Source organism: Cuculus canorus, chromosome Z, assembly GCF_017976375.1.
Source record: "Cuculus canorus isolate bCucCan1 chromosome Z, bCucCan1.pri, whole genome shotgun sequence".
Classification (NCBI taxonomy): domain Eukaryota; kingdom Metazoa; phylum Chordata; class Aves; order Cuculiformes; family Cuculidae; genus Cuculus; species Cuculus canorus.
The window spans coordinates 55,271,518-55,294,370 of NC_071441.1; the positions used below are offsets into that span (position 1 = coordinate 55,271,518).

The 22,853-nt window shown below is 37.7% G+C and overlaps 1 protein-coding gene across 3 annotated transcripts in view; it reads left to right on the plus strand.

Moving 5' to 3' along the window:
* Positions 1–22,853, plus strand: part of SSBP2 (single stranded DNA binding protein 2) — a 193,310-nt gene that overhangs the window by 131,686 nt on the left and 38,771 nt on the right. For all 3 annotated transcript variants that reach the window (XM_054053443.1, XM_054053441.1, XM_054053442.1), the window contains 4 exons: positions 11,690–11,749; positions 15,061–15,127; positions 15,302–15,372; positions 19,195–19,262. In XM_054053443.1, the coding sequence (XP_053909418.1) occupies positions 11,690–11,749; positions 15,061–15,127; positions 15,302–15,372; positions 19,195–19,262 (266 nt within the window). The remainder of the gene's footprint in view (positions 1–11,689; positions 11,750–15,060; positions 15,128–15,301; positions 15,373–19,194; positions 19,263–22,853) is intronic.

Sequence of the window (22,853 nt, forward strand, 5' to 3'; positions counted from 1 at the left end):
CCTTAGCAAGTTTGCAGATGACACTAAGCTGGGAGGAAGTGTTGATCTGCTGGAGGGTAGGGAGGCTCTGCAAAGGGATGTGAACAGGCTGGACCGCTGGGCCGAGACCAATGGGATGAGGTTTAACAAGGCCAAATGCCGGGTCCTGCACTTGGGGCACAACAACCCTATGCAGCGCTACAGACTAGGAGAAGTCTGGCTAGAAAGCTGCGTGGAGGAGAAGGGTGTTGGTTGACAGTCGACTGAACATGAGCCAGCAGTGTGCCCAGGTGGCCAAGAAGGCCAATGGCATCTTGGCTTGTATCAGAAATGGCGCGACCAGCAGGTCCAGGGAGGTTATTCTCCCTCTGTACTCGGCACTGGTGAGACTGCACCTCGAGTACTGTATTCAGTTCTGGGCCCCTCACCACAAGAGGGATGTTGAGGCTCTGGAGCATGTCCAGAGAAGAGCAACAAAGCTGGTGAGGGGGCTGGAGAACAAGTCTTACGAGGAGCAGCTGAGAGAGCTGGGGTTGTTTAGCCTGGAGAAGAGGAGGCTGAGGGGAGACCTTATTGCACTCTACAACTACCTGAAAGGAGGTTGTGGAGAGGAGGGAGCTGACCTCTTCTCCCAAGTGACAGAGGACAGGACAAGGGGGAATGGCCCCAAGCTCTGCCAGGGGAGGTTCAGGCTGGACATCAGGAAAAAAAAATTCACGGAAGGGGTCATTGGTCACTGGAACAGGCTGCCCAGGGAGGTGGTTGAGTCACCTTCCCTGGAGGTGTTTAAGGGACAGGTGGACGAGGTGCTGAGGGGCATGGTTTAGGGATTGTTAGGAATGGTTGGACTCAATGACGCAGTGGGTCCCTTCCAACCTAGTGATTCTATGATTCTGTGATTCTATGATCTTTATGGACAATATCAGCTTTAGTAAGCCAATAAACAGAGGCCAGAGGGAAGTTTTAGAACTGTGTTCATTGAAGTATTTTGAATCTTTACGAGAATGAAAAGTATTTATTTGATAGGATTTTATTTGCCTTTTTTAACATATCTAAATGTGTAGTTGAAATCTAGAACTGTTTGAGTTGGAAGGGACCTCTAAAGGTCATCTAATCCAAAATCTCTGCCATGAGGAGGGACATCTTCAAACAGATTGGGTTGCTCAATTTTAGGTTCTAATGCAGTGGAATGTTTCTCCAAGTTAGTGACACTAGCCCTGCTGAATGTCTGGATCTTGTTGCTTACTTTTGTCCTGCAATTATGGGAAACATTTAATTGCATATTTAATTAAACCCCATTTATCTTCACCTCTTTTATTATATGGTTGACCAAAAGTCAACCGTATAATGCCGTGTCTGCATTCCTTATAACGGAACCTGTCTGGTTTTTAGAGGCACTCAGGCAAGTAATGTTGGATTTGTAGTTAACTCACCTGAGAGATACTGCTGAATAGTTAACTCTTAGAGTGCCAAATGAGATTTTAGAGGAAGCAGGTTGTTTGATAATTGTCAGTTCATTTGTTTAATGTGGTAATTTTAAAAAAAGTTAAATGATGCTACTGACTATACCTGTTCACATGTAAAACACTCTTTTAAATACATTTTCTTTTTCCAGCAAATTTGTTAACATTTGTTCCAGTTGAGTTTACCATTGAACCTTATTTCCATAGTGCATATATATTCTGAAGGAATGGTCAAGTAGTTTGCTTAATTCACCAATTTGTGTTCATTAGATGTACTTGGAATGTCATGGGAAAATGTGTGGATACCATGTTTGAGATACAAATGTTACATATTCCTCTTATATAAAAGGGAAACAAAAATACCAAACCCAACGACCAAAGTAATATAAGGTTGTCATGCCATCTAGTGGCAGTCGTGCATTCTCATTTTACCTCAATTCATAATATTCCAACCTATTATTTTTAGCCTTGTTGTGCCTTAGTACAGCTGACCTAATGCTTTAGGAGAGCGTCAGTACAGTAAGACACATGAGCAGAAAGAACTTCTCCATTTCTCTTTTCTGCCTAGCATTACTATTTACTATTAAAAAAAAGTGTGAAAATAAGCAAAGTAAGTTAGTGACTTAAAAATCAACACAAATGCACATCTCTTGCATTTTGAAACAGAAATAGTGAACTGTTTTATTTATAAAAAGAAAATGGATTTGTAAATTTTTGTGTAAGGCAGCAAAATACCTTTGTAACATACTACTTAAATTTAGATTTATGTTTTCAATATTTATAGTAAAGTCATGCTTTGACACATTTTAAAAAAATAGAGCTTGTGTTATGGATTTGATATATACCTCTAAGAAAACTAGCAAAATTATGATTGATCTGTTCTCCAAAGGCAAGTGTAGAATATCTGCTCCTTTTTAAAAGTCATTGATCAAAGTCTCTCGAACAAATATGGATGCCACCTTTACACCTCCTCTGATTCCAGGACAGCTTGGGTTAAAACAGCCTATTTGTGGTTTCACTCAGTCCTTGCACTTACTTCAATCTCGCTCACATGTATTAGTCTCCCGAAAACTATACATTGGCCAGAGATCTGCTGGGTACTTGATCCTCTGCCTCAGATCCCTTCACACTCACAGAAAGTGCTCCAAGATTGCTTCTTTGAATAAGCATGCAGGGGTAAGGCAGATGAGAAGGGAGAAATCCTCCAGTATCCTTTTAAAGCAATTTTGGAGTGGCTGTGTTGTTTCTGTGAATTGTCCACAGCACGGTTGTTGTTTGCATGAGGAATGAGGATTCCTAATTCCAGCTGTTAAATTACGTGACTAAAGCTAGAAGATGCAGGCATCTTCCAGACTGGTCTTTGCAGAACCATAATGTGTATCTGTATTGATTCAAAACCATTTTGTTTCTTTTTAAAACTCCTTTGAACTGTTCCAACTAGTGTCTTCAACCTAACACTTACATAGTTCCCAGGTTTTCCAGGGCATTATCATTTTTTATCTCTCATCTCCAAACAACCATACTTCGTTAACAATAGTAGCATCCAGCTTTGTCACTTAGAGTTCATTGCTGATGCTCATGTTTTCCCCACTTTTGCAGCATTGTCTATGTATTTTTGTTAAACTAAAATGTTCAAATCACTAAAAAAATACACCTGCAAAATTAGTGGGATTTGCTACATGTTCACAGGAATCCTGAATTCCAGTGGAGGAAATGAGATAGTTGAGGGTAAAGGAGTGAAAAGTTAAAGAACTGTGCCCTATGCCGAACAGATACAGTGAAGTCTGAAAAAGCATCAAAAAAACCTAAAAAGCATCATGGATTGTTTAAACATTATAGCAAGTGAATAAATATCACCAAAGCTACAAATACAGCTTCTGAGTAAACCATTGAAGATAGATTTTAAAGAGATTTTTTTCCCCACGTGTGTTTAAATAATTAAAATTAATAAGAAGAATTTTACTGTATTTTTGGAATCTTTGTTGTTTGTAAAGGCTCATACCCAGTATGGCAGATTGACATCCACTGAGAATATCCAAGTTATAACGTTATACATGTGTCTTTGCAGAACTGGGATCTGTGTATTTTTGTCGTCGCCAGTAGCAGGCTGTATTTTCAAATATTTTAATTTTTAAACTTACTTCTACTTTTTAGTCTATATGAGAGCGGATTACCATCTAGAAAGATCTCTTAAGTAGTTAGTGGTTGTTCCTCTTCTTTTTTCATTTGTTTTCTTTAAATACCAGAAACAAAGTCAACTTTACAAAGATAAAGGTGTCCGACATCTGCTGTCTTTGCTAATTCTATCCTGCAGTTGTAGTAATGGTTTTACTGCTCGTAGCTGTTAGAACAAATCAAAACTCATCAGATTGAGAGGCTAAATAAGCTCAGAGCCCACACTTCCCCCCTGTCCCTTACACATGTACATCTCAAGTAGCCACAGACCCACTGCTAGCTGTGGAGCAATGCAAGGAGATGTGCAGTTGGGCACAAGCATTTGCCTAGGAGATGTGTTCTCAACTTTATAATCTTGTCCTGAAAATTCAAGTTCCCTGTTTGTGAGATAAACTTCAAAAATTTAAGGGTAGTGACCACACACTAAACTGACCTTATAGTTGCTGCTGAAGAGTAGGGAAAGGGTTGCCATTTATATGTGTTGCTTCCTTCTGCTGAATTGAATTCAGTTCCTGTCATGGTCTTACTTTTACTCTTCATATGACCCACAAATGCTTGCATATGAAACCAAGATCCTTGGATGAAGATAATGCATGTAGCTTTGGAATAATAGATTTATTAAACATAATAGCACCAATAACAAGCTCCAGCCTGTCCTTGTTAAAATTGTTACAGAAAGCCAGTCATAGAGTCATAGAATAGCTTGGGTTGGAAGGAACCTTAAGGTCATCCAGTTCCAACCCCTGCCATCAGCAGAGACAGCTTTCACTGGATCAGTTGCTCAGAGCCTCATCCAGCCTGGCCTTGAATGCCTCCAGGGATGGGGCAGCCACAACTTTTCTGGGAGACTTATGCCAGTCCTTCACCACCCTCACAGTAACAAATTTAATCTAAATTTTAATCTAAATTTACCCTCTTGCATTTTAAAGCCATTACCTCTTGTCCTATCACTACGTGCCCATGTAAAAAATCCTTCCCCAACTTTCCCCTTAAGTACTAAAAGGCTGCTACAAGGTCTCCTCAGAGCCTTCTGTTCTCCAGGCAACAAGCCCACCTCTCTCAGCCTGTCTTCATGGGGGAGCCGCTCCAGCCCTCTGAGCATCTTTGTGGCTCTGCTCTGTACTTATTCCAACAGGCCCATGTCCTTCTGATGTTGTTTGTAATATTTGCGTTTAATAAAAAGGAAAGTTGGGACTATTAACCTGGTTTAAAATGTATGTAGCAAATAACTATTTAAAAGTGTATTTCTTTCCAAATTTCCATTTAATATTGTTAACTTTTGCAATATTAGATGTGGATGGAGAGAGGTCTGTGGAGGACTTTTTTGGTTTTGTTTTGGTTTTGGTTTTTTTTTTTTTAATTTAATTTTTCTCTGTACTCTAAATTAAATCAAACCTCTTCCTGTTGCTATTCATAGGTTGGTGAACCATGTCGGATTGCTCTTAGAAAATCATAAGTTCAGAAATTATTTATTCCGGGATATTTATCTGAAGCACAGAGAAGGACTTGCCCATGGAAATGGGGTTGGTTGTCAGGAAAGGCCAAGGGAGAGCGAAATTCTGTCTTGTTGTTGAGAATTTAACGTGATTTTATGTGAAACAGTGTGGATGAAACCAGCTAATAAGATTTATAATGTAAGATTGCAAGATTTGTAGCGTGTAAGCCAGATTTCATAACTGAAATACTTAGCAAAATATAAAACAAAAGACTTGTAACACTGGTAGCAGTTCAAGGGGTGAAGGAGGACAAGAAGTGTTTTATAATTAACAGCAAAATGCAGTTGAACAGGAAAATATTTTTTTTGTTAAGAAGTGATGATAGCCTGTCCAAACTTTGCAGATGTAAATTACATATTTGTGCTTTTTAGCAGGCTGTGCCAGCACAAGAGGGTCATTTTGAGAGCTAATTTAGTTTAGTCCTGGCTAGGATTAAAATGTTTTAATGAAGAGAGTCCTATACACTGTAGTGACTTTTATTGCTGATGTAGATATCCACAAGAAAACATAAAAGAAGCTAAATAAATTAAAGAAATTAATTGTAGACTAACTTGGATAAATTCAATTCACACATATTTTATGGTTGACGGCGGGTACTCTTTGAGAGCACAAAATGCCATTTCATTGAGAATGGAAGCACACACACCAGTGGTAGTTCTAAAGCATCTCTAAACCATTTTATAAAGTATAGGAGTCTTAAGGGAGATATATTAAATTGTTACTTACTAGTAATTTTTCAGTACTACTATAATAAGAAATAAAGATATCAAGCAGTCTTAATTCTTACCATTTGAACTACAAATAATTAAGCGGTGCCAGTCCTTTTAGCCAGAAAGTTTGAAAGCCAGAAAAGGTGAATATTAATTGTGTTTTCAGAGACAGAATATGTAACTTGGCAATTATTTGTTAGTGGAGGAGAGAACAAAGGTTTTTTTTTGTTTGTCTCACTTCTCATCTTAGAACTTTAAATGCATAAATTAAAAGATTTGGTGGTTATGAAGATTCTTGTCTGGTTTATGACCTTGATGCTAGCATCTTGGAGCCTCTTACAACACCTGCCCTTGAAGTAGCAGCACAATTAATTTAAAATAATTTGTCATAGTCTGTACAAGTTAAAACTCTGTTTCCATATTCAGCTTCTAGTGATAAGTAGTGTTAAGAGTTCGTGATAGTAGCTGAATTACACAGACCAATTAATACCATTTCAGTCCTTTTCTAATCTGAGTCCTAAAACTGTGTTTCACCTTGGTTTTTTTAATTTCATAGAATCATAGCGTGGTTTGGGTTGGAAGGGGCAGTAAAGACCATCTACGTCCAGCCTCCCTGCCATGGGCAGGGACACGTCCCACTAGACCAGGTTGCTCAAAGCCCCATCCAACCTGGCCCTGAACGCCTCCAGGGAGGGGGCATCTACAGCTTCTCTGGGCAACCTGGGCCACTGCCTTACACCCCTCATTGTGAAGAATTTACTCCTAATGTCTAATCTAAATCCCTGAGTTTGCCTTCTGCAACCTGAGTGGTGTGGCTCAAGCACTTGCCAGTGAAGACTGACACAAAAAAGTTAAGTACCTTAGCCTTCTTCATATCCCTGGCAACCAGGTCTCTCTTTTCTTTCCAGAGAGGGCCCAAGTTCTCATTTGGGTGTGTTCTTGTTATTCCTCTAAGACGTGTTCTCCAGTTAAGAGGATCATCCGCTTCTCAAGGTGTTGAGATGTACCATCTAAGGAGATTGTTCTAAGTTCAGTAATGCATGCTGAAGAAAATAGGATGCTGAATAACAGTTATTACTTGGTTTCGTTTGCCTCTAAACCCAGGGATTTATAGGTGATTTTGGGAAGCCCTGCAGAACACTGTCTGGTGCAAGCAGAACCCATTGCTCTGCTTTCCTAAGCCATGTAAAATCCAATAGGACTGTGGCCTGGGTATCCCTTTCAAGGTCTTCTTAGGGACAGATTGTCTCTCCCTGGAGTCCATCACTACATCTGCAGTAGGGGGGTGGTGCCCCAGACTTGGGCAGTCAAGGAGTCCCTCACGGGCAGAGATGTCTATGTGAGCGCACTTCCTCGTGGCTGGTCAGTCTTGGCTGACACTGCTGAAGCACCTGAGATACATGAAACACCTTCATTTTGTGAGATCTCCTGTAGGAATGCTTATCTTTGGCACAGCAGGAGGGGTGAGCTAGGCAGAAGACATCGTCAATGGCTTGAGTGCTCAGTGCATCAAGCGTGTCCGCTCCTGAGGCTTCCATGCATCGTACTTGGCAAGTCATCCTGTTGCAAACCAGTCAGCATCAGAGGGCATGTTCTGGCTGGCTGAGACTAGTTGAAATACTGCCCTATTTTCTGCGGCAGCCTTAAATTATGTAGTCATTTAAAACAGATTGGTGGTTTGCTTTAAAACATACCTTCGTCCTGCTTTGTCCAGAGAAATACGTGTTTTCCCAAGCCAATAAAAAGCTTTTAGTACACCTAGCTGGGAAGATTTTAATGTGAATCTAGATGAAAGTTGTTACTTTAAGGAATGTTGACCGAGAAGGCTGTTTTATTTCGTGCCATGTAGACATGGTTCTTCTGTTCAATGAATACTCTCTCAGTTTTTGTCTCTTCAGCCCAAGCTTGGTTTGCTGGCATTTTGGCTCTTGATGTTTTCACGGTTAACAGATGTGTGCAACCCCTCCATTACTTAGGCCCAGTAGTGGCAGTAATTTTTTGTGAACAAAGTTTACTTATTTTGATGGAATGTGTGGGTGTATTAACTATGTGAGATTATAGTATACAGTGTAATAAGTCCTAGAGTATCATGTAAAATGTACATATTGGAACACATACGGATAATAATGGTAAATTCAACCTCATTAGGAATTCAGTCTTGATAGGAATTTAAGTGTAAGGAATATTCAGCATTAGTTATTTGACTGTGGAATATCGTATTTATGTGGAACAGAATGTGGTCAATAAATTTAATGTTATGAGTACAAAAAGGATTAAAATGTCAATGCAAAAAAACCCCAACCATAAGCGATACCAAACCAAGAATATCCAACGTCCCTTTTGTATAGATAGGTCCATAGGAGATAATGTCTTTTGCCCCTGTCTTCTTCCTATCTGATAGTTAAAATTAGTGCTATGTTATTAAATCACATTATCTATCTTGTGATATATTTCTTCAGCTTAATTATGTCTTGCTACTTTTATTCTGACCATTGTTTGAAGAGTCATGTGCCTATAATCTGTATGTGGGAGAAGTGCTCTTGTACTTTGTGCACTGCTCACGGCCATCCCCCACCCCGCTAGGTGCGGTAAGCAAGGAAGTATTTGATTCATTGGCATGGCTTCTGTCAGTTCCACCAGCTGAACTCTGGGACAAATAAGAAGTCTGTCTTGCTGAGAATTTAGTGTGGGGATCCATTAAATGTTTTAGACTATCATGATGCTACAAGTCTGAAGTACCAGGCAGAAATGTCCAAGTCTTCAACATGAGAAGTATTAGATTTTTTTTGTAATCAGAAGACAGCTGCTACACAGACCAATTCAAAATCTGTGATCACTGGGTTTAATTTAGTGCCTGTATTTTGAACCCATTACTTTTTGTGATAGACTATGTCTACAGTATCATTAAGAGTAGGGCAAGAAAAGATCTCCATGAAGTCGAAGAAAGAGAGAGCTACTAGCAGTAAAAAATGTGAGTCCATGGTGATCCCTCCCTAAGCCGTGCTGACTCCAGCCACTCTGAATAATAAAGTAAAACTAAGTCAAAGACTAAATGTCAGTTTGTTTTTCTTAATTACAAAGGATGTAGTGAAACACCATACATGACCAAAATGCCTTCTGCTGAGTTCTTGACTTTCAGAATGCCTAATGCTTAATAATGTTGTATGTGTGTGTCAGACATGCAAAACATTGTTCCTGATTTAGTGAGAAGCTGTTCACATTTAATCTATTTTCATGAAAATATTTGATAGAATTTCCTTGGTTTCTTGGTATGTTGTGGTAGAACTTTTTGTGGGCAAACATGATGTTGTTGATGGAGAGGGAGAAATTTATTAAGTGGCACAAAAATCCGAATATTTAAGTTTTTCTTTCAGTGGTAGAACTTTTGTGCTAAATGTAAGTACTACATGCTGGCCTAAAACAGTGGAAATTTTTTAGAATTGTCCATGAATATCACTATCTCACTATTTTCTGCAATGCTGTATGGACTTTTACTGCTGCTTATAATAATCAAAACAGTAATTGTTCTTTCCTGTTGTTATTTTTTTCTGCCTATAGAGTTGTGCCGTATTTTTATCCATGGATTATCAAGAGACATATAAAACATTTGTTAAGAGTTCCATTTAGTTCCAGTTGCTTAAAAAAGGGGAGAATGTTTATACACTTCCACAAATACGTTTAAGGGGAATACGCAGATATATAAATGTTTGTAGTATGTAAACCTCCTTGTGAGAGAGGGTTGTAATTAAAGAAGCTCCTGTAGTTATTCTATGCAATGAACTAATACGTCAGTAAAGAATAGATGCGCTGGCTCACAAGTTTAAATGTTTTGATGCCTCCTTAGGAAATAATGCCTCAATAAACCATATCTCATTAGTTATAATTTCAGAGAAGAATCCTAGGCTTACTCTGGGAGGCTTTTATTAAGAAGACTTCCCTAGATCCAGACCTCCTCAAAAATCTGAAACAGCTATTGACCTCAGGGGTGCAGCAATCCAAAAACTATGGACTCTTTTAATTGTCATGTGTTAGAGTTAATGCAAATCATACTTTAAAAAGTGAGATTGTGACTTTATATGAATAAGCCTCTTTCTCTCCTTAATGCAGTGGTGTATGTGTTTTGACTTCTAAAATAGAATTTCAGTTCCATAAAAAACCCAACTTTTTAGGTATTTTTGTAAACTGCATAGAAATGTGAACCAAGTAGGAAGAGAGGGGACAAACAGCTTTCTGTCCTGCTTGTAAGGAGTAGATGTTCTACCAATAACACACTATTACAACTAATATTGGTAGTGTGATGCTACATTAAGATATTGTTGACTTGAGAGACGCTGCCGATTTCTCTTTTGTGAGCTGTACAATTGTAAATAAAGTTTTCATTTGCTGACTGAGGTAAGCCAAATCCAAGATACTCACTAGAGTGTGCTGCGCACTATTCAATGCAATTAGTTGACCTTTAGGGAAATGCTGAAATTCTAATTTCCTTACACTTATTACTACTCTACAAGGGCCTGCATGTTTACACCCTTCACCACATGCGTGACTCTTCGTTTTCTTTCTTTCTTATTGGAGAATCTTGCCATCAGAGAGAGGGCATGAAGAAGCCTCCCTCTTCTATAGCACATAATTTCAAATGCCTTTTTTATTAAAGTAATCTTTTCACAGTTGTCATTTAACTTTCTTCTGCAGTTTGTAAACCCTCTGTATTTTAAATTGCTTTCTAGTACCTATTTCGAACATGTATTTATATAGGTTACGTTATTTCATTTTTCGTCTGATTGTGATATGTGAAAGATTCTGTTAATCTTTTTTTATGGTGTATCGTAGGAAAAATTCCTTTACTAATTATTCGTAACATAATTATAATTCTTTAGCTAATTGTTGCCACCATTAATATATGCATTGCTAACACTAATAATTACTGGCATTTTGGTGTGTAACACAGCGCTGCTGTTGGATCTCAAATGTGCCATTCATTTATCAAACACTGATGCTGATCATACACTTAATAGTGACTTGCCATTGGTTCTTAGCAGCAGCTGACTAGATGATGCCTCAGTAGGTACACTTGTTTCTTTTCAAAGAGACCCCAAAGAGTAAGTTTAAACATGCAGCATTTGTCATCTGAGATTGCCCCTGGGAAGTCCCAGCAGACTCCTTTCATTTATCTCTCTCTCTTATCTCCAGTGACAGTGTCATGAACAGAAGTTAGCTCATCTTTCATGATATAAAGAATCAGTCTTTTCTGTCCCTGTATTCACAGTCAAAGCTAGTTTTCAGCTCTTCATTTTCTTTTGGAGTTATAGATACATTTGCTTGCCAAAATGATCCTCTTGATCATCTGTTTAGTCAGATGTTTGTACCTTTTGCCTTTAGATCTCTCACTTGCCACTAATCTCCTGGCTTTTTAGATTCCTAGATTAGTGTCACGCTTTGGGGTTTCTGTATTGGGTTTCTGTATTGGGTTGCAAATTGTTTTCTCATTACTTACCTCTTGGCTGTCCCCAAAACTTTTTTTAATATTACAGGTTTTATATCTTCCCCTTCTCCAATGGAAAGTACGTGATTAAACGATCTAAATTGTTCATTATTCTTCACAGTTAATGCATTAAGTTGTTGATACCCTACGTTGACAATAGCTGTAATAAATTTTTAAATAATGTATCTTGGTAGATGCATTCACTAAGAATCTCTAAATCTAATTAATTCTGCTAAACATTGTGAAATAATATACTGAATGCTCAGTGGCAGTATTTAAGCTGGATACCCGGGGTGTGAGCATGGCACAAGCCATGCCCAATGACTCAATGCAGTATTTACAAGCTAAGTTGAATTATTTAACGGTATTTCTTTTTTTTTTTAATAGCCTTTCATGTCCCCTCGGTACCCTGGAGGTCCAAGGCCACCTTTAAGAATACCCAATCAGGTAAGAATCTATCACTGATGCACTGTTGTGGTCCAGGGTGGAGGCGCAGTGCTGGGAACAGGGAATGCTGTTAGCTGCCAATGTCTTGTGCTTATTAGTTACACAGTTCACTCAGTCTCTCTCCACTACGTTTTGTCTGACCATTAAATAGTTATTTTGATAAGGTGTGGCCATGCCACTCCCAGCTCACTTTCTCATGCTTAATTAGTGTCTACACCTCAAAATCTATTGTGCATTAAGCCTGTCTACAAAGGGAAGATATAGTTGCCTTGTATGGTGCTGCATTATCCTCAGCCAGCCAGCACTGCTTGCACTGAGATGAAGGCAGAACATCCCAAAGCTGTTACACTCCTTAAACTTTCCTAGCCACTCCAAGCAGTGAGCTCTGAGATTTTTTTAACCGAATTCTGCATAGAATGCAACACTCCCTCCTATTCTTTTCTGGATATATGAAGTATATTTATTTCACAGTAAACATGGATATTATTGGTGAGAAACAGACTCATGAAGTTCTCAAAGACTCTTATAGACACTCCGAGGAATTTATAAAAGCATCAGATTCCCAAGTTTCTCTCATCTCATCAAACAATATGCGTGCCGGTGTAACAAGAATGACTAACGAGCTGCTCTTCGTCAGCAGAGACCTTTATTGGCCCATCTGTGAAAAGATGGTTCTGGAAGCAGATAACATTTGTATTTTTAAGTTCTCTGCAGTGCAGATAGAGGAGCAGAAAGCAGATGTCAGCAGATGAAAAGTTAGAGATAAGCAGACAGAAAAATATCAGTAGGGGTTTGAAAGAAAAACTGGGTTGTTTACAATATTGGGAAGGGTTGATGGGACAGATGGAATGGTTTTTTGGTGCTACTTGAACTTCCAGAACTGCATTTGTTATTGTCATCACAGCTTGATGAGAAGACTTTTCTGCTCCTATGATAGTTCTGGCTGGTTTTTGTGTCTGTGTAACACAATGTCAACAAACTGGTCTCAGCACTGGCACTATATTGCCAGAAAGCTGAAGTTTAAAGTTTAGTGAGCTGGATATATCAGCTCACAAGAATTCTTCAAATGTTCCTCCAAACCAAACATGTTCATGTTTGGGAGCAAGTTAAGTTACCCTTACCATAGCTGCTTCATTACATGGGAAATGTGATTAAGCTTGTTGAAGTGATCATCAAGTGACAACATGAAAATGCAACGTCATTAACAGTTTAGTTAAATATTTGCTACACAGATACTGGAACTGAGTACAAAATATCTTCCCGATTTTTGCACCTTTGTGTTTGGTTTTCACCCATTCGTTTTCCTTTCTGTGCTTCTGAAAACTGTAAATACTGGCAGGTAGAAGCTGGATCTGGTGAATGTTGTGAAAATGCTGCCAGCCTGCAGTTCTCGTTTCAGAAGCATTTTGTCTACGTGTTGTGATATTTTCAGTTTAGAGCTGTAACATAATCACATAATCTTAGTGAATTCCAGGACTGGTAATTGATTTACATTATGCTGCATTCATGAATTACTGTTTTTAACAACACTGCCATTATTTAAATTGCTGTATAGGTGGACAATGTATGAAAGTAATGTACTATTGTAGTGCAGCTTTAAAGCTGAAATTTTGATCTGACAGAAGTCAGTAAAAATCAGTTATAATCCCCACTGTAACTATTATTCTATCCCTTAATGCTCTTTGGGAGGGATTGTGTCTCCTAGGCAAAGTAGGGTAACATGAGGCATGCGTGCACAGCACAGTCCAGTGTTGTGTAAGGGTCATCTGAGCTCCACCTGAGTTTTGTTGCAAGGAGAGTTAGTACCAGCTGTGTTACAGGAGTGCCCCTGAGTTGCCACCAGTACTTGATCACGTCCTATGAGGTCAAACTCTATAAGGGTATTTGCTGTTGGCAATGCATTATGCTGTGCAGCTGCAGCAGTTTTTCTTGAAAAGTGGTGTGACACGTTAGAAAGGAACCGCAGTCTCTCATGTAATGATCTGTAGTGTAGTGACTGCATGATCTGAGTCTTCAGTCGTGTGGGCTCACAGCTGAAATGCCTCAGTGTCCTTGCATGTCACCTGCCGTCTCTGTCAGAAGTGACCAGTTTCTGCTTTGCTGATATTTGGCACTTCTCCATCCACTTCATATGTTGTTCTTCTGTATCATCCAGACTTCAAGCCACTGAAGTACGTGTAAAACCCTGATTTAAATTATGTCATCTCAGATTATTTGTTTATTCCATTAATCTTGTGGTATTTTTTGTCTGTAGTACATTTGAAGTAGTAATGGGCATTGTAATTTTGAATTTCCTAACTACAAATTCCTATTTGTATTTGCACATAGGTTCCCTTTTGTATGTATCTATAACTTTTTAGTATTTCAGGTCAAAAGTAACATATCCATTCCACAATAACTGTGTTGCCTGAGTAGATTATTTTGATGATAACAGATCTACTCATTCTGGATACATTTTTACTGAAAATGTGTTGTTTGGAAATGCTAAATTGCACCTAGTGGATCAGCTACAAAGATCCAATCATAAAAATATTTTCTTGTTGAATAAAGTGCAGGTTAGAAAATCGGCTTTAAACCTAGTTCAGTTACTGTAAACCCAAAGGGCAGATTAAAATGCGGAGACATGAAAGCAATGCATTTGATTTGGACCAGAGGTGAAGTAACAACACAACGTACCTTTGTGCTTGAAAGCAAGGCTTAGGAGCAAGTTTTGAGAATGTTTTTATATCCCATAGATGAATAATAAGCTTATCTTGGCATTGATGCCCTTCAGGAGTAAGGCAGACTGGAAGATAAAATGTCTACTGCTTTACAGCCCTAATTAAGCTGTGAATGCTGTGCTGTTGGCTCAGCTACAACTCTCTGAGAATATATTAGAGTCTGCATCCTGACCCCTGAAAGAAAATGTTAAAATAATGGTTAGAAGGGAAAACTATACCAATAGTGGTACAGATTTGGATAAGTTGCTATGTACCCAAGAACAAGGCAATATTGGGAGGTTAAATAATAGGTGAGCTAAAGTGAGGGAAATATTGGGGGGGGGGAAGGGGGCAGAAAAGCAAATTAGACAATTATATTGTGGAGATTATTTATGCGTAATTCTATGGAAGTTCAGGAGTTTGTCCATGCAAATCCATAGTCAGGGTCATAGGACTTACACTTTTGGGCACTTAGGACATTTAGTTAGGGCATTTAGTAAAGTTAACTCTTGCCTCAAAAGAATTATACAGAAATCAAACCCAAAAAGTCTGCATTATGCCTACATTTCAAAGCATTTATATGCTTTAAACATATGGTTTCTATGCCTGCAGGCACTTGGAGGTGTCCCAGGAAGTCAGCCATTATTGCCTAGCGGGATGGATCCAACGCGGCAGCAAGGTGAATGAAATAATTATTTGGACAATTCAAAAGTACTGTCTTCTCGAATTTGCATCTTTCTTTTTGTGTTTTTTTTCCAAAATTTTTTAAACTTTCTATTAATTAAGAAGGAATGATATGTCAAAGTTGTTTAGAAGATGCTATTCTTTTTACGTTACATAATTTTATTTGCAGGGCATCCAAATATGGGCGGGCCAATGCAGAGAATGACTCCTCCAAGAGGAATGGTTCCGTTAGGACCACAGGTAACTTCCGCAGATAGTTAGCCGTTTTTACTGATAGGCCTGCACATAAACTATGTTACTGTGGCTTTCCATAGCTTGAAGATGGGCAGGACTTGTTCTGATCCCGTTTTGAAATAAGTTTTGTACGGTACAGGTGTTAATTCTGACTTGTAGTAGTACAAAATCTTAAAGGAAAGTATCAGTTATTTCAATTAAGATTTGAAATTGAAAGAGGAATCTTAAACTGCTTATTTCCGGAAAGCTATGATTCTTCCCTAGCCAGTGTATATTGTAATCAAATGATGACATTTCTGAAGGAGATCAAGGGTCGAGCAGGTCTTTCCTCATCTTCCCAACCTAATTGATGATGCTGTTTAGGAGGAATGGATTAAGACTTTTAACTTAGGCACACTCTTTGTACCACCCCACACTCCCAGCCTCCAAATTCTGTAGTTCTTCATACACTATTGATCTCAATTCTTGGTGAGTGCTAGAGAGATTTTAATGTAAAATGAGAAGTACATGCTGCCATTTCTCTCCTTTGTCAGCCATAAACATCTCTCTAGCTCTGTGTTCTAGGAGTGAAGCAGCCCTGAATTGGAGAATCAGCCTTCACCTTGATGCACACTTGGTTGTGATCATTGATAGGCTCTATCTTCAAAAGTGTGAAAACAGGAGTGGGAATTTGTTAGTTGTTAGTATTACTTTTCAACAGTAAACAAAGATAGAAATGAAATTAGTTTTGATCTGTACCTGAAATAAGAATGCAAAAGATCATTCTGTATTTTGTCAGCACTCATAGTGAGAGGAAGTGTAGGTGGTGGTCTTTCATACCAGTGTGGCTAGTATTTTGTTTTGCAGTGTGACTGTTGTGCCCATACTTTGCATTTTTGCTTCCCCATTTCAGATAATCTCTCCAGCAACTTCTTTATTTCTTGAAATAGCAACTGAATATGAAATTATTAAGTAACGTTGCCTTTCAAATGTGTTCATAACAGTCATTACAATTTTGGGCCCTCTTGATAGAAACCAGTTGTGCAGTTCTACACCATACCTGCTGTGCAACCAACAAACCGTTATTGAACACATTTGTTATTTTTTCTGTAGCATTGAAGTGTATTTACTGCTTGCCTTTTGGAGGTAGAAAGAGAAGCTTTGCAATGCTGCAGTGTGAGGTTGAACTGATAATTTATGCAGCACCATTAGTCACACAGCAGGCACATCTTATTCGTTTCTATAAAGGTAATTTTTCAATTTTTGTTGTCTATTAAATTCTGGTATTTTTGTAAAGTTCTTTTTTCTTATACTGAACATCCTCTTAAAATGGGGAACAATGTAGCTAATCTACACAAAATTTAAGTTGCAAATCAATATTTTCTATAAATGGATCATCATCTGTCTTTCTACCTGACATTTAGGATCTACTCAGAATGCAGTTCTAAACCCAAATTGGACAACTCTTACACACCTACTTTTAAGGTCCTCTTGCTACAATGCCGTAAGATTCATTTAGTGGGAGACCCTGCTACCTTGCTGCACAGGCAGTTAGCTTGTGTATCGCCTAATGTGCTGATAAAGAAGTGCTTAGGTCCAGTATAGCATGCGTATGCTTGAAAACTTACAGAAAATTTAACTCAGTTTTGTATTTAATGATTCTAGACTGTTGCAAACTAAGTAACATGAAGCAAAAAGCAGCATATGGTTGTAACTGCTTGAATCTGTGAAAAGCTTTAAAGAATGATATTTGGGCTTTTTTTAAGACATAGTTGTGCCAGCTGAATGGACTACTACCTCCATGCAGTGACTGGTTACTTCTCTGAGTCTCTTAGGTCTGCTGGACAACTTCTCACATGCTGCTTAGTGCTTTCTAGTAAAAATGAATTTGGTCGTCTTAATTATTTAAGAAACAAGTCTTGGTTAATCTGTCTAGTTTTGGCTACCTGACTTCAGGGAGCACTTCTATGAGAAACTCAAATACCAGATAAGCAGCGGTGCTGGTGACTTTGAGGAACAAATTGGGGCACTGATTTCTGCAGAGAGCATAGCTGCAGCTGAAGGAGTGTGTATATTGGTAGCCTTAATGAAAGAGCTCTTATTTTATGATGAAGGAGTACATCTGATTAGAATTATCAGTAATTAGAGTTAGAAGTACATTTGATTAGGGTTATTCAAGTCCTGCAGGATTTCATAGAGATCTTCTACCTCAGTCCATACAAGTGATTACTGAATTAAAATAAACGTGGGAGATACCAGATAGACCAAGTGGGGGAAATGGCTCAGTCTTCCACATCAAGATGGAAAAGTTAGATAAAACAGATAAAGAACTACTGTTTTGTTTGTTACAGACAGACTGTTCTCCTCCAGATCTAGTAGTGCCTGATGGAGATGTTACTGTGCTCAGTTCCTTTGGCTCCTCACGAGTTATTGCTCTACAGTTCTGACAGGGTTTGCTCAGGCAAAATCATCTAGGATAACTTAGTTTGAACAGGTCGTTTGAGTTAATCTGGATGACTTTTACCTGATCCTGCACACCAGTCAGTCTGCTGGCTGCATGTAAAAAGGCAAGAATGAGTAGTGTTTGATGAGCAGCAGCTGTGGATAAACTTATCTTTAGACGGCACTGTTGGGTCTGGAAGAGGATATCTCTCTGCATCCTCTAGATGTAGACTTGCAAACCACCCATCTGTGGGACACTTTAAGGACCATTAACAATGAAGAAAATATTAAGTTTGGGGATTTTGTTTGCAACAGCGGAACCTCCTTTCCTAGTTATAGATCAGTTCTTAATCATTTCTACATAACTGATATGCCATACCATTCAAGATGTAAATAGCAGCAGACCTCCACTTCAAATAATACTGTTGGATTCCTCCCATGTATTCATGACTTCATGATTACATGGTGGTGTGAGTCAGATCAATACAGAGAACACCCATAAGCCTGGATCATATAGTTTATGTGGTTTGTAGTATACTATACATGAAATAGATTGTATTAGTTTTATTATTGAAAAGTAGACCACAACAGTGACCTAAACTTTTTTAAAGTAAATTGCTTCTTTTCGTTCCCATCCTTCCAGAGTGCACTGCTGTTCATTTTAGAGAATTTACTGTTACCTGTTCTTTTGCAGTATCAAACAAATGTAGCAGGATTAACACAGATTAGGGAGTGCATTATGATTGTGAGGTGAGATAGACTGTTCCGCTTGTATTCTTCTGAATAAAAATAGATATAATTTTATAGGCGTTGGGCAATTAATTTGTTAGCATTGCTATGACATTCTTTATCATATTAAATAATTTTCATACCAGTCACAGTAGACTGGTTAGAATTGACTGATTAAAAGAGAAATACAATGGTTATACTGTATGATATAGAAGTCATGTTGTGTGGTGTAGTTTTATACAAGCATTTATTGATATCCTAACAAAATCTAATGAAAAATAATTGTATTTAAATTCCATGACATGTAAATCTTAGAATTTAAGTCCAGGTTTCTGGTTTCGAATGAGCTCCCTTGGTATAAAAGTTGAATACATTATAAAACCTCTTCCTTGCTGATAGTTGACTTCACCTCTAGATGTGTAAACAGTTCCTCCAGAAAAAATTGACATTTTAAATATTTTTAGTCTGTTTTTATTGTTTGTAATTCTTTATCCTTGGGGTTAATGATATTATCATTTTTTTAAGTCAACAGTGGAAATTCCTGAAAGAATAATTACATTGGCCTATCCAGTCAGCAGTTATGTAGGGATATCATTAACCTGCTGTCCTTTCTTTCCCTCTCCTCTTTGGTTTTGTTTTTTTGTTTTGTGGTAGTCTGACCCTTGGTTATCATTGCAGAACTATGGAGGTGCTATGAGACCCCCACTGAATGCTTTAGGTGGCCCGGGGATGCCTGGAATGAACATGTAAGCACATAAATAAAATCTTACAATGTATAGAAAAATCTTTATTTAATTGTAGAAGTAATATTTGGGATAAATAAGACAAGGGAGAACATGCTTTGATAAGTAACATGGTTTGATGACTAACAATGCAATTTAAAAAGTGAACCCACAGCAGTTGCCTTCTTCTGCATGACTCTCTTACAGGCGTCTTGCTGTCCTTATAAGTCTGTGCAAATACTCAGTTTCTTTCACAGGTCAAAGTTCAAATATTGGGAATATTTTGTCAGTATAGTCACCGATATATCTATGCATGTATGCAGTTTTTAAAAAATGACGTTATTTACATTTATGTTTTTTTACATTACTGATTAACTATTTTGTAAAGAATGGTACAAGTATGGTTCTTTGCTGCAAAATAAAGAAGTATTTAAATTTTAGCAAAATAAAACCATGCTCTAGACCTATTTATGAAAAAAGACATTTGAAAGAAGAAATGAGGATGATTGTCTCTCTGTTGCTGGTTTTCTTTCCGTAACTACATTTATTTCCACCCTGAACAGATAGGACATTACAGATGTGAGTGTAAGGTTTGCTTAGACCAGATTGTCATTTAGTGAAAAGTGATATAGACTGAGTTGAGTTATACTATACTGATTTATTCCAGGCATGGTTATAGTCATGGAAGTGTAGTATACCCGTAGACCACCACTTCTAGGTGTGCAGAAAAAAATGACACATAAAATTGCTGTATGTAGAGTAGATTAGATTTAAGCTGTGAATTTTAGCATAGCAAGTGACCCAACATGAGTAGTCTTTTGCTTGCTTGGAGTTGCTTGTATGCTTAGCAAGCCTGAAAGAAAGATGCTCCTTGCATTATTTAGATTTCTCTCTTTAGACACTCACAAAGTTTAAGGGGCTCCTATAGTTACCTCTACTCTAACACTGCCAGAGATTATCAGTTTATTCCTGTGTCTTGTCCTTACTGCTGCCAAATTAGTACAATTTTTCGTAACAGCATTTTGCAGTCCCTAAGTGGTTACACAAGACAGCATGGTGGTCCAGCTATCAAGACACTAGTGTGATTTTACAACCTAAAGCAGAGATCATCTTCTTTCCTTACTCCTTTTACACCTTTGTCTTTCACGAATGAGTTTTCAGAAGATCATCATGGAACAGAGAGTCAGGAAGCTTGTTATCATTACATTGCGGATACCTACTCTTATTTTCATAGGAAACATAAATGAGAGATGATAATTTTCATTTCAAGTTAAGACTTAATTGCCAGTCTGAAAAGTGGAAGCGTTATTAAGGTAGGTAATACCATAAAAAAAAAATTGATCCACCATAGCCTTAATTTCTTCCAATTTCCAGAGATACCGTGAACTCTTGAAACAAATAAAATAAAATCTAAAATTGGGTGTTACTGTATCATGAACATAATATATTGGATTCAAGGCAATCCTAGGAACCTTCCGAAGGGTAGGCTTTTCTTCTTTTAAATGAAATTGATATAGAAAAAATATTTAGGTATTTGAAATTTAGTGTGAGTATAGCAAGCGCTACATTAATTATCCTCCAAGGGAGATTTAATTATAAGAAAAGAAAATTAACTTTATAACATAAAATGTTGAGGAATTAAAATTTGGGATAGATATTTTAAGGCTACTTATGCACCTAAATGCATGGTTACATAGGGAAAATAGGAAGACACATTCCTGGATGACAAAAAGAATTCCTGGCTTTCCAGAAAGAGGGAAGATGGTTATGAGCTGAAATAATAACATTTTCATATTGCAGCATTTCGTCTTGTGTTGAACCATTAAACATACATAGATCATCTTCTTTTAATTCCACGATGTGGGAAGTACATTTCCCTTTGAACTTGTGTGTCCTCTCGAAGGGTATAATATGAATTGGAATCCTTTACTTGGGAAATTCATGAACTTTGATACAGTATACGATCTGCTGAGAACAAGACGATATAAAGAAATAATTATGAAGTAGGTAACTGTAGCTGTCTGCATGTCTTACCAGGCATGTACTGCACTCTTTTACTTTCTTACAAACTCATTTTCACTCCAGCTCATCAGCAAGTGGGAGCAGAATACTCTTTCTTGGGTTTGAATGACAGTTTCATACTGTCCCTTTGCTTATTGTAATTCACTTTAAGAGCATAACAGAGTCCAAAGTGGGCTCTCAAAAGTGAACTATTTGAACTATTACGCTGTAGCATATCCTGACACATGTTACATACTGCGTCAGAGACCACTGTAAGAAGCTCCATTAATTCATGCCTTACAACATGAATTCAGCATCGGGCACAGTGCATTCAAGGATAGCCTGTGGGCAGTAGCAGTAGATGGACCCAGCTATGTTAAATGTGCCCTTTGTATTTTCCCTTACAATTTATCTAATACTCAGTGCTAAGAAGTAACTCTGTAAGTCATTTAGGTTACTTACATTTCAAGAAAACAGGATAACTGTAAATAAGTCCTATAGTAATATACGTTTGTCTTCACATAGCCGTATCTTTTTCTTATATTAAAATCTTCCAGTGTTCTAGTCAATGGTTTTGGATTTTGTGCAATGTTAAAATGTAAAATATGCTCTACAGAAACAGTTTCCATTTTAAAATCCGACTTTTTCTCCTGGGAAAGCCCGTAAGGAAGCTGTTCTGGGTAAGAACAGAATACTTGCCAAATAGAATTTTACATTTTTCTGGATGAAAGAATGTAATCTTTATTGTCAAAAATGGCAACAGCGAGCTTGAGAGCTCCTAGACAGTAATTCAGTACAAGAGCATATACTGCTAAATAATTGCTTGCTCCATCATAACTAATGTCTATCATACTACTGTTTGAAACACCTGATACAACTTGCATTCTTCTACAAAATAACTTTATTTTAGCTATAAGATTTTAATTTGAAACTAGATGTAGCCATTTTAAGTAAGATTTTATTTCTTTGAGGAGAAATGCCCTCTTTGGAACAAAACAGCATATTACAGGGAATAGTGTTAATATGTCACTGGCACATTTTAATGGCCTGTGAGACCTGCAGTGCCATCTCAAGTGCCAGGAATGTCTGTCATGCCTGAAAAGAAAAAAAGATACGATTTTGGTGTTTAACTTCAATTTACAAACTTGTGTCTAAATGTTTATATTCCTGATTGAGTATGTTTGCCCCTAGCAAAACTGAAATTTTAGACTATTATTTCAAGTACTAGGTCAATAATATAGGACTCCCTCTAAGGATAAAATGCAATTCCAATTAGTCGTACTGATAGATACTTCGTAAATTACTCTATTTTGGAATTGGTACATTAATAATAATATTTTGTTTCTCTGCTGATGAATAAACATTCAATGAAGGGCAAAAGTTTTGCAGGTAGCTTTTTTAAATGTTTTTTTTTTGTAAGCTAAAAAAATTCAGCTCCATATAAACGATACGGCTTTTTAGCAGAATCTGCTACAGGGTTTTCAATGTCTGTACTTAGAGCTGTCCATATAAAGCTTCTAGTAAATTTGCCAATTCCTACAGCTTCTTTATACAAAGAGTGAGTTTCCCAGACTCCTTGTGGGGACTGTCTTACTGTCCATGTTGCTGTGGCTT